A 12,658-nucleotide genomic window follows, 5' to 3' on the forward strand; every position below is an offset into this window, starting at 1 on the left:
TGTGAGTGACACGCAACTGCAGGATGCAGCACATGTCCCATTGGCACTGCTATGCCAGTGCTGGAAAGCAATGACATAAGGGGTTAGGATTGCGCTCTTAGTATCTCTAAAATCTTTTAAATATAGAAAATCACGCAGAAAATTAGCATCATCGTATTTAAGTTTACACTAGAATGGAAAGCGACCTGTGCATACTAAAACTTGCTTCTGCAGCTGCTGTAGTCTTGCAGCTGTGTCCCTGAGCTTCTATACACTTCTTAATGGTAAGCAAATCCACAAGCCAGACCAGTTTCCTCCCAGATTTGATATTGTGTTAAGGAGTGTCATATATGCATTCCTCGGCCCAGCATATATGGCTTGCCAATAGCTGCAGCTACACACTCATTGTAGTGTCCCCAGCATTTCATGCAGGCAACAAGTATGAGTAGATAGGAAAATGTCAGATCCCAGGAAATTTCTGGGCCCCCTCCTTTGGCTCCTGGGCCCCCTTTATGACCCTGAGCCCGGGTACAAATTTACTCCCCTCTACTAGGCCCTGGTCTGATGTCTTTGCCTTCTTTTGTCTCTGGACATGATCTTCCTAGGACAATTCTTAGGCGGCATGTCAGGGAATAGTCTAGCTCAAATTTTCTCAATGTTTCTCAAACTATGGATCGGCACCCACTAGGTGGCTCATGAGTCAGTTTTAGGTGGGTTACATTACATTAATACATTACAAGGTGTAATACATTACAAATACATTACAAGGTGTATTTCATTTTTAATATATTAGATTTGATGCTACCATGGTATGTGACTGCATTTGGGGAAATGTTACAGAGCTTTTAATAGGCTACTAGGTATATGCTTTAACAATGATAGTCAACAGGGCTTTCTCCCACGTGGGTAGGATTGCAGCCTTTGGGATGTTTGGGAAATTTTTTTAGAAAGATCAGCTACTTCTTAAGCGGGCTAGGAGGGTTATTCTTTATTTTAAATAAATTTAAACTTATACTAATTATAAACTTATAATTTACTCACCTACTTAATTGTTTTGATTTTGTTATATCAGGGATGTTAAAAGTATTCCTGCTTAATGATGTCACTTTGGCTATGGCATCACTTCCAGTGGGTCCTGAGACACTGTCATTCTAAAAGTGGGTCCTGTTGTTAAAAGGTTTGAGAACCAGTGGTCTAGCCGAAACAAAGGTCACTGATGTCTTTGCTGGCCCCCCTCTCTCTTCCCATCTTGCTTCTCCCTCAGAGGACAGTTAGTGTTGGATGGCTCTGTGACCACATATGCATAAATTAATGGTCTAAAACAGGGGTCTCCAAACATTTTGGCACAAGGGCTGCATTGTATATCTGAGACAGTGTCAAAGGTTGGAAAATAAATGAATAAATTTAAATAAATACATTAGAGACAGAAGAGGGGAGAATGGATTTTGAAAAGGAAAATTAATGTTGGGAGAATGAATTTCTGAAAAGTGGAATATGGTAGAAAATCCCTGTCCCCTCCTTGGGAGGTCCGAATATGCTTGAAGATTACTGAACATGCCCAGTCTGTGCTGGACTATATGCAGATCTGTTCCTTCTGTGTTACGTTTCCCTTTAGTTTCTAAGCTGTACATTTCTGCATACCTATGAAATCCTCCAAAAAATGCAGAAACTAAGACCCCACTTTGCTGACACAACTGACACTCTTTGCTACTTTGGAACCTGCTGCCACCGTGTCCCACCTGTTAAGCACGTGTATGTGTGCACATGCATGCTCCTCTGTGGGGCTCCAGCCATCCCAGAAGAGAAGCCGTGCAATGCATTTCAGGCCTTACAGGGAGGGGGGAGAGGAAACACTTTGTTTTCTTACTTGCAGCCTTCCTCCACTGTCCCTGTCTTGGGGCTACCAACCCTGAACTTCAGCCTCTCTTGCTATATAACTTCGGCCAGGCAGAAGAGCCCAAAGAGCAGCAAACAGAAATATGTATCTTCTGGAATGGAGTTTTAACCTCACAGCTGCCCCTCCCCTGAGAAAAAAGTCAAACCACTTGTACTCCCCCCCTTCCCCTCCCTTCCAAAATCATAGATGCCAAGGGAATAGGGTTTGAGTGCCACGATCTTTGCTGTGCCCTCTTTTTTTCATTGGTGCTGCCCCAGCACAACAGAACAAAGTTGTTTCTGAGGACTGGTCAGCTATTTCCCAGCTCTCAGCTCTTCCTTAGCAAAGAAAACCCACTATGAGGCTCTTACGCGGCAGTAAGCTTCATTGACTCTTGTGGACCTTGCTTCTGAGTAGACATGCAAAGGTACTAAGATTCTTGAGTCTATGTTGAGGTGAAGCCTTCGCTGCAGGAAAGAGAACTAATCAGGCATGTTGGCAGTGGCGGGGGGGGGGGGAGGGAGAAAATGGGAATATGCAACTTCTTGATTTTAAAAGTAGGCTACCTCAGAATGCCAGGTGCAAGGGAGGGCATCAGGATGCAGGTCTCTTATTGTCTTGTATGCTCCCTGAGGCATCTGGTGGGCCACTGTAAGATACAGGAAGCACCAAAGAAAATTGACACACATTGAAGAAGACCTAAGGAACCAGCGTTTGACCACTGATGCAGCAAGAAATATTGCTAACAATTTGCAAAAGTAGAAGTGTGTCATGAATGACACACGGATCCCAGTGGCACCTACAGCAGCGTATTGGCTGAGAGGACAACCTGCTCTTCAAGCACCAGCTAAGGACTGAAGAAGTTCCAAAACAAGCAGCCCCATCTTTCACATCTTGCTCTTTTATAAGTTCCATGAATTTAACAGAGACCCTCCTGCCCCCCCAGAGGATCATGTGCTGGATAGGGGTACTTGTTAAACTCGTGTCAAACCAATATGGGGCACACTTTTTTATTTACTTACTTTCTTAATTTTGATTTCATTGTGGGATGCTACAGAATCTCATTTGAACTGGGGTTGCAGATGTCTTAGCTACACCACTGAGAGAACCTCTTCTTTTCCAACCCCTTCTCTTTCCACCTCTACTTCTGAGCTTAATGAATCCCACTTGGCTCTCCCCCCCCCCCCACACACACTCATGCCCTTTCACAGTACCTTCACTCGCTCTCCCCCCCCCCCATGGTAAAGGGGGGCAAAGGAACTTAGCCAGGGCCTCTGTGAGGAATTTTATCAGAGGGAACAACATTTATTTTTGGCCCCTTTTGGGCCAAAGTTTTGACCACTGATGGTTTGTGAACAAAGTTTTTTCCCTTCTCCATTGGATCATAATTTCATGCAACAATGTTTCTTAAAGTTTATCCTCCACTGTACCAGTTCGCACGATCCACTTTTTAAAAGTACCACCAGAAGTAACTGGCAATGAAATAATTGCGGATGTAAGTTCTGGGTTGGGAGGCCAGATGCAGTGTGACAAACACCAGTAAAAGGCTAAGGGTGGGCAAGAGGGTTTTTATGAGCTTGGAAAGGAATGCTTTGAAGCCTCCAACCACTGTTTGTTGTGTCACGTTTCTGGTCTTGTGGTTGGGCGGCAGGTGTCCCGCAAGTACCACCAGACACCACCTCAAATCCACTAGGTATCCACTCATACCACTGGTTGAGAAACAGTGTCATACAACTATTGGATCTTAATTTCTACGAATTGTATTGTATTGGCAACCTTCAGTCTCGAAAGACTATGGTATCGCGCTCTGAAAGGTGGTTCTGGCACAGCGTCTAGTGTGGCTGAAAAGGCCAATCCGGGAGTGACAATCCCTTCCACACCGGGAGCAAGTGCAGTCTGTCCCTGGTCTGTCTCCCTGGCTATGGGCCTTCCTTCTTTGCCTCTTAGCCTCAGACTGTTGGCAAAGTGTCTCTTCAAACTGGGAAGGGCCATGCTGCACAGCCTGCCTCCAAGTGGGCCGCTCAGAGGCCAGGGTTTCCCACTTGTTGAGGTCCATTCCTAAGGCCTTCAGATCCCTCTTGCAGATGTCCTTGTATCACAGCTGTGGTCTACCTGTAGGGCGCTTTCCTTGCACGAGTTCTCCATAGAGGAGATCCTTTGGGATCCGGCCAGCATCCATTCTCACAACATGACCGAGCCTACGCAGGCATCTCTGTTTCAGCAGTGCATACATGCTAGGGATTCCAGCACGTTCCAGGACTGTGTTGTTAGGAACTTTGTCCTGCCAGGTGATGCCGAGAATGCGCCGGAGGCAGCGCATGTGGAAAGCGTTCAGTTTCCTCTCCTGTTGTGAGCAGAGAGTCCATGACTCGCTGCAGTACAGAAGTGTACTCAGGATGCAAGCTCTGTGGACCTGGATCTTGGTATGTTCTGTCAGCTTCTTGTTGGATGATGTATAAAACTATGTAGGCTCACACATAATGTGAACGCTGATCTTCATGCAATTTTTGCAAACATTTTCTGAGATTCCAGGACATTTTTGGGCCCCTTTCTTTGGTTCCTGGGCCTCCTTTTTACCCTGGGCCTGTGTAAATTTACTCCCTGCACTCCTCCATGGGCTGCTGTATTCCCCCCTTTCCGGAGCTTGAAGTCACCTAGGTCTCAAGCCTAGTGGTCCCACTGTTCCGAGAGCCCAATCCTATGCATACCTACTCAGAGCTCCAGAAAGATCTCTCCAGACTGGCAGAATGGGTAACAAAATGGCAGATGTGCTTCAATGTCAGTAAGTGTAAAGTCATGCACATTGGGGCAAAAAATCAAAACTTCAGATATAGGCTGATGGGTTCTGAGCTGTCAGTGACAGATCAGGAGAGAGATCTTGGGGTGGTGGTGGACAGGTCGATGAAAGTGTCGACCCAATGTGTGGCGGCAGTGAAGAAGGCCAATTCTATGCTTGGGATCATTAGGAAGGGTATTGAGAACAAAACGGCTAATATTATAATGCCGTTGTACAAATCGATGGTAAGGCCACACTTGGAGTATTGTGTCCAGTTCTGGTCGCCACATCTCAAAAAAGACATAGTGGAAATGGAAAAGGTGCAAAAGAGAGCGACTAAGATGATTACGGGGCTAGGGCACCTTCCTTATGAGGAAAGGCTACGGCGTTTGGGCCTCTTCAGCCTAGAAAAGAGGGGGGACATGATTGAGACATACAAAATTATGCAGGGGATGGACAGAGTGGATAGGGAGATGCTCTTTACACTCTCACATAATACCAGAACCAGGGGACATCCACTAAAATTGAGTGTTGGGCGGGTTAGGACAGACAAAAGAAAATATTTCTTTACTCAGCGTGTGGTTGGTCTGTGGAACTCCTTGCCACAGGATGTGGTGCTGGCGTCTAGCCTAGACGCCTTTAAAAGGGGATTGGACAAGTTTCTGGAAGAAAAATCCATTACAAGTTACAAGCCATGATGTGTATGCGCAAACTCCTGATTTTAGAAATGGGTTATGTCAGAATGCCAGATGCAAGGGAGGGCACCAGGATGAGATCTGGTGTGCTTCCTGGGGCATTTGGTGGGCCGCTGTGAGATACAGGAAGCTGGACTAGATGGGCCTATGGCCTGATCCAGAGGGGCTGTTCTTATGTTCTTATGTTCTTAGAAATAAGTCTCATAGTCAGTGGGGCTTACTCCCAGGAAAGTGGATAGGATGGCAGCCTCAGAGCCCAGCCTGTGCCTGTCCACTCAGAAGCCAGTCCCAGGATAGTCAGTGGGGCTTCCAGCTTTAAGACTCACAGCTGGATCTGTAAGGGTAATAAGATTGAGCAAGTCTGCCAGTTTAAATACTTGGGTATTACATTTCACTATAGGCACTCATGGGCTTCCCACCGCAGCTCAGTGCTTAACTTGGCTAATCTCTCATCGTCAGCAATTGCACGATTTTATCATACCCAGGGCAACATATATGTTCCAGCAGCCCTGGAGGTTTTTAAAGCCAAGACTGTTACTCAAGTTTTATATGGTGTTCCGGTCTGGTTCAAGGCACTAAATCTAGCTACGGAGCGTATTCAATCTATTTTCCTTAGGAAAATTTTAGGCATGCCAAGATGTGTCCCTTACTCCGTCTTATGCCTTGAGACAGGTCTTATCAGGTTGAACACAATGGCGTGGCTAAGATTTGCAAAGTTTTGGCTTGGTATCCTTTTCAATGTGGTCAATGACAATCTGATGTTCCAATTGGTATCAGACTCGGTCCTGCCTTGTGGGATCACCATTTTACACACCAAGTTAAAATCAATTGGTCTCGATATTGAGTGTCTGGGTATGTTGTGTCAAACAGCAGCATATAGAATTGTCAGGGAGAGAATCATGGACATTGAATGTCAAGAGCTAATGAGTTTCGCCAACACCTCCTGCTCCACATTGCACTTTCATGTACCTGTCCAGTTAGGCAGGATGCCATTTTATTTATCCCAGCTGTATAATCTGCAGTTAAGAAGAGCCTTCATGCTGGCAAGATGTAATGCCCTTCCTTCAGCCCTTCTATGGGGCCGGTTTAAAGGGATACCTCTTTCCACAAGGCTCTGTCCTTGTGATCTGAACCATGTGGAGTCAGTTGAACATATCCTTTTGTTTTGTCCCTTGCATAAGACCCAACATCCATAAGACCCATAAGATGTCAGAAACATCTTATGCCCATCCTAGTGCGCTTCCAGGGATGGGCAGAGGCAGATGTGCTACAAGCACTTTTGTCAGTAGAGAAGGGAGAAACTCTTATCAACATCTCTTGTTTTATCACCACAGTCATAAGTACGCGGGAAATGAGACTGGAAGCTTAGCCCTGTATGAGATCAGCTAATGGGGGCACTATTGACTATTGGATTTTTCCTGTGTGTGACATGCATTTATGGATTATGGAGCCATTTTCTGATCGTATATAAATTTGAATTTTATTCGTATATTGTTTTGATGTATGTATATGCCAACAAAGGTTACAACAACAACAGTGGGGGTTCCTCCCAGGACAGTGAAGAAGGAACTGCAGCCTCAGAGCCCAGTCTGTGCCTGTCCACTCAGAAGCCAGTCCCAGGACAGTCAGTGGGGCTTCCTCCCAGGGCAGTGAGGATGGGACTGCGGCCTCAGAGCCCTGTCTGTGCCTGTCCACTCAGAAGCCAGTCCCAGGACAGTCAGTGGGGCTTCCTCAGAGGGCAGTGTGGACGGGACTGCAGCCTCAGAGCCCAGTCTGTGCCTGTCCACTCAGAAGCCAGTCCCAGGAAAGTCAGTGGGGCTTCCTCCCAGGGCAGTGAGGATGGGACTGCAGCCTCAGAGCCCAGTCTGTGCCTGTCCACTCAGAAGCCAGTCCCAGGACAGTCAGTGGGGCTTCCTCCCAGGACAGTGAGGATGGGACTGCGGCCTCAGAGCCCTGTCTGTGCCTGTCCACTCAGAAGCCAGTCCCAGGACAGTCAGTGGGGCTTCCTCCCAGGGCAGTGTGGACGGGACTGCAGCCTCAGAGCCCAGCCTGTGCCTGTCCACTCAGAAGCCAGTCCCAGGACAGTCAGTGGGGCTTCCTCCCAGGGCAGTGTGGACGGGACTGCAGCCTCAGAGCCCAGCCTGTGCCTGTCCACTCAGAAGCCAGTCCCAGGACAGTCAGTGGGGCTTCCTCCCAGGGCAGCGAGGACGGGACTGCAGCCTCAGAGCCCAGCCTGTGCCTGTCCACTCAGAAGCCAGTCCCAGGACAGTCAGTGGGGCTTCCTCCCAGGGCAGCGAGGACGGGACTGCAGCCTCAGAGCCCAGCCTGTGCCTGTCCACTCAGAAGCCAGTCCCAGGACAGTCAGTGGGGCTTCCTCCCAGGGCAGCGAGGACGGGACTGCAGCCTCAGAGCCCAGCCTGTGCCTGTCCACTCAGAAGCCAGTCCCAGGACAGTCAGTGGGGCTTCCTCCCAGGGCAGTGTGGACGGGACTGCAGCCTCAGAGCCCAGCCTGTGCCTGTCCACTCAGAAGCCAGTCCCAGGACAGTCAGTGGGGCTTCCTCCCAGGGCAGCGAGGACGGGACTGCAGCCTCAGAGCCCAGCCTGTGCCTGTCCACTCAGAAGCCAGTCCCAGGACAGTCAGTGGGGCTTCCTCCCAGGGCAGCGAGGACGGGACTGCAGCCTCAGAGCCCAGCCTGTGCCTGTCCACTCAGAAGCCAGTCCCAGGACAGTCAGTGGGGCTTCCTCCCAGGGCAGCGAGGACGGGACTGCAGCCTCAGAGCCCAGCCTGTGCCTGTCCACTCAGAAGCCAGTCCCAGGACAGTCAGTGGGGCTTCCTCCCAGGGCAGCGAGGACGGGACTGCAGCCTCAGAGCCCAGCCTGTGCCTGTCCACTCAGAAGCCAGTCCCAGGACAGTCAGTGGGGCTTCCTCCCAGGGCAGCGAGGACGGGACTGCAGCCTCAGAGCCCAGCCTGTGCCTGTCCACTCAGAAGCCAGTCCCAGGACAGTCAGTGGGGCTTCCTCCCAGGGCAGCGAGGAAGGGACTGCAGCCTCAGAGCCCAGCCTGTGCCTGTCCCCTCAGAAGCCAGTCCCAGGACAGTCAGTGGGGCTTCCTCCCAGGGCAGTGAGGAAGGGACTGCAGCCTCAGAGCCCAGCCTGTGCCTGTCCCCTCAGAAGCCAGTCCCAGGACAGTCAGTGGGGCTTCCTCCCAGGGCAGTGAGGATGGGACTGCAGCCTCAGAGCCCAGTCTGTGCCTGTCCACTCAGAAGCCAGTCCCAGGACAGTCAGTGGGGCTTCCTCCCAGGGCAGCGAGGACGGGACTGCAGCCTCAGAGCCCAGCCTGTGCCTGTCCACTCAGAAGCCAGTCCCAGGACAGTCAGTGGGGCTTCCTCCCAGGGCAGCGAGGACGGGACTGCAGCCTCAGAGCCCAGCCTGTGCCTGTCCACTCAGAAGCCAGTCCCAGGACAGTCAGTGGGGCTTCCTCCCAGGGCAGCGAGGACGGGACTGCAGCCTCAGAGCCCAGCCTGTGCCTGTCCACTCAGAAGCCAGTCCCAGGACAGTCAGTGGGGCTTCCTCCCAGGGCAGTGAGGAAGGGACTGCAGCCTCAGAGCCCAGCCTGTGCCTGTCCCCTCAGAAGCCAGTCCCAGGACAGTCAGTGGGGCTTCCTCCCAGGGCAGTGAGGACGGGACTGCAGCCTCAGAGCCCAGCCTGTGCCTGTCCACTCAGAAGCCAGTCCCAGGACAGTCAGTGGGGCTTCCTCCCAGGGCAGTGAGGAAGGGACTGCAGCCTCAGAGCCCAGCCTGTGCCTGCCCACTCAGAAGCCAGTCCCATTAGAGTCAGTGGGGCTTCCTCCCAGGGCAGTGAGGACGGGACTGCAGCCTCAGAGCCCAGCCTGTGCCTGTCCACTCAGAAGCCAGTCCCAGGACAGTCAGTGGGGCTTCCTCCCAGGGCAGTGAGGACAGGACTGCAGCGCTTGTACGTGTTGGAGCCCCACTGAGGGCGACCCTTCCGCCCGAGTGAAAACACACACTCCGAGCCTGACTGGGTGGGAGTTATGGGCGTGGCTCCCGGCCAAAGAAGCCCCGTCCCCTCTACACAACCACAGTTCAGCGGCAGGCGCCACCCAACGCCCCGAGGGGCCAAAGTCCTTTGGCGCGCAGCCACTGCCTTCAAAGGCCGCGACCAATCACGGGGGCTGCGCTACGCCACTAGCGTAATTGAACCAGGGACTCGCCCTACGCTGCTACCCTAACCTCCCCGCTCTCCCCCCTCCCGCTCGAGCCCTTGCGGTCTGCGATTGGTGGGAAGGCGAGGCGGCACGTGACCAGAGCCCGGCGGGTAGAAGACGAGCGGCGCGGGGGTTGGGCAGGCGGCAGTCGCCTTGGCACGTGCTGCGGAGCGGTGGTTGGCGAGGAGCGCGGGGTGGGTTGTCGTTGGTCGGGCTGGGGGTTAGCGCGGGGGCGGCGTTTAAGCCCCCCCCGCCGCAGTCCAGGGCGGAGTGGCCGCGGGGTGCTTGGTGGTGGGAGGGAGGGGCTGCGGGTGAGGCCAGGTGGGGCTCCGAAGAGGGCGTTGGGAGGCGGGGGGGGGCTGAGGGGATGGGGAGCATGCGGTGCTGAGGCTCGGGACTAGCTTCACCGCCTTCTTCAAGGCTTCCCTCCCCCCGCTTGTACGCCAGGTGTGCAGATCCCTTGGTGGCACCTGGGGGGCCCCTGTGGGATGCAGGAGGCTGCCCTGGGTTGTGCCTGGGTCTGATCCTGAAGGGCTTTTCTTACGTAGCTGGCAGTACTTCCATCAGTCCATCTCAAAGGAAATATTTGGTTACCCAGCATGTCATCAGTCTTTGGAACTCCTTGCCACAGGATGCTGTGATGGTACCTGGCCAAGACATCTGTAAAAGGTGATTGGACTGATTTCTGGAGGGAACATCCAGCACAGGTGACAAACCATGATAGGCACATGCCATCTGCTGATTTTACAAGGAGGTTATCTCATTGCAAGGTTCAAGGGATGGGACCAGACTGCAGGTCTCTTGTTGTCAATGTGTGCTCCCTAAGGTGGAGCATGGAGCTCCCTGACTGTGAGATGCAGGAAACTGGGCTAGCTGGGCCTTTGGCCAGATCCATTGAGATTATTCTTATGTAGCTGGCAGTACTTTCCAAAGGTCCTTCTCAAAGGAAATATTGACTTACCCAGTGTGTGATTGGTGTGTGGAACTCCTTGCCGCAGGATGCTATGATGGAGCCTGGTCTAGATGCCTGTAAGAGAAGATTGGATAAATTGATAAAGTTCATCACAGGTTACAAACTGAATGCCAGATGCGAGGAAGGGCACTAGGATGCAGGTCTCTTGTGGTCCCTGTGGCATCTGGAGGGCCACTGGGAGATACAGGAAGCTGGATTACGTGGGCATTTGGCCTGATCCAAAGGGAAGGGACTCTTCTTGTGTTCCTGTGTATACTAAGCAGGTTTTTGTCTTTGTTTTCCTTTCACAGGGCTGCTGTTGGGGTGGAGCAGCCAAGCCACTATGAGTGGTGAGGATTGGGACACGGAGATAATTGATAAGGGCAGAGGTGGTGGTGGTGGTGGTGCCCTACCCACTTTCCAGCCCAGCTTCCAGAAACTGGTAGGTGGATATGAAAGTTTGGAATAGGAAGGATCCTTACTATTCAACACAGTTAAACATGAGTTGGGGGGGGGATGGAAAGGAGTTTCTGGTGTTAAATGGAATTCCAGTAGTTTAAAATTTTTTTTGAGGAGGAGCAGCCTTAATCCACTTTTGCCTGGCCCACTGGTGAACACATTTCGTCCCTGTTGTGTATATCCAGTGTTGGGTAGAAATGGCTTAATACTTCCTGAAATAGGAAGCTGAATGTTTGTCCTAGTTCCGGAAGTTTTAAAAACTGGCTTTTTTGTGTTTTCCAGTAGGAACAAGGATTTGCACAGCATCAAAGGGCCTAACGGGTTTCCTGTTAGGGCCTGAGAATATTAGTGTTGGTTCTGCAATCCAAATTGGTAACCATAGTGTTATAACCCTACACCGATCAGTGATTCTTTCTTGAAGTACCTTCCCCTTCTTTCCTTGGAGTTACAATCACTGGAGAGTGGGTGCCTGAATATGGCTGTAGACTGTAATTCCTGTGCAAGTTCGAGTGATCCCCTTGATTTCTGTGAATTTGATGTATAAAGATGCTTAGAAATTATCTCTTGATGTATTGCTGCAATTACTCTGATTTTTATTCACCTGTTGCATCTATTGATCATAGATTGCATGTTTATTGAAAAGAAGGGGTGGCCATGGTCAAGCTAGTTGTGCTAATGCTAGTCATGTGACTAATGTCATGTGACTAATTCTGGTCACACTAACCCTAGTCACGTGACTAATTCTCTCAAAAGATAGCTACTAGTTTCTTGATACGACTAGTGTATGCTTAATGTGCAGTATAGTACACTTCCATTGTTTACTCAAATTAAGGTCTAGCCTAATGTGTTCTGATTTTTTTGCTCAATCTTACAGGGTAGCTTATCCGGAAGAGTAAATGAAACCACATTCAGTGTAAAGCCAACAGGTATGTGCCAAGGAATTATTTAAACAAATTATTAATCTAATGGAGTATGTGCTGAGTTTTATTTCTGTAATTTTATGGTTGCACTTGAGATAATCCCATGATTACATTAAGATTTTTCAGCCAACCTTCTTACGTTGGCAAATTGGTTAAATTACTGTTTAGTGCTACTTCAGAGTTTGATGTAAGCCCACTTTCCTAGGAGTAATCCCCATTGAGGACAGTGGGACTTCTGAGTAGATATGCATAGGATTGCACTGCAAACTCAAGTGACTAGGTTAGAAAACACACGGGCAGCCCAATCCTAACTGCTCTGGGGCAGGCTGACTAGCTGTCTTGCACTGCATTCAGAGCAGGGTTGGGGCTGGCTGTGGCGAACCCAGAGCAAGGGGAATCAATTCCCCTTACCATGTGTAACATGGAAGCGGCCCGAATGGGGCTACTCAGATCTGTGCCACCTAAAGAGGCCCAAGTGCCAGATTCTGGCACCACCCCTCTCTTGGGCCCAGTCTGATACGGGCCCGCCCACCACCTGCCCTCTCGTTGCTCCAGAATGCCCCAGTTCTGCCCTGCCCCCCAACACCCGAATCAGCCTAGGGAGGCCGGTGTGACCTAACCTCTCCACCTTGACACAGAGGCCGTATCTGGCCTTCACAAGTTGGTGCGCAGACATGCCAAGTCAGTGCAAATGTACCTTATGGAACTTTGACAGTACTGGGCTGGCGCAAGGGACTTGCAGCTGCCCAGCGCAATCCTAGGATTGTGCTCTTAAA

At 50.8% G+C, this 12,658-nt stretch overlaps 1 protein-coding gene across 2 annotated transcripts in view; it reads left to right on the forward strand.

The window, feature by feature from the left end:
* Positions 1-9,672: 9,672 nt before the first annotated feature.
* Positions 9,673-12,658, forward strand: part of DDX4 (DEAD-box helicase 4) — a 54,175-nt gene continuing 51,189 nt past the window's right edge. The window contains exons 1-3 of one of the 2 annotated variants that reach the window (XM_066614370.1): positions 9,673-9,745; positions 10,815-10,945; positions 11,837-11,888. In XM_066614370.1, coding sequence (XP_066470467.1) covers positions 10,847-10,945; positions 11,837-11,888 — 151 coding nt within the window. In that variant the 5' untranslated portion in view covers positions 9,673-9,745; positions 10,815-10,846. Of the gene's footprint in view, positions 9,746-10,177; positions 10,221-10,814; positions 10,946-11,836; positions 11,889-12,658 lie in introns of those variants that run through there. The other variant, XM_066614371.1, reaches the window with a different exon arrangement.

Source organism: Tiliqua scincoides, chromosome 2 (assembly GCF_035046505.1).
Source record: "Tiliqua scincoides isolate rTilSci1 chromosome 2, rTilSci1.hap2, whole genome shotgun sequence".
In the NCBI taxonomy this organism is placed as follows: Eukaryota; Metazoa; Chordata; class Lepidosauria; order Squamata; family Scincidae; genus Tiliqua; species Tiliqua scincoides.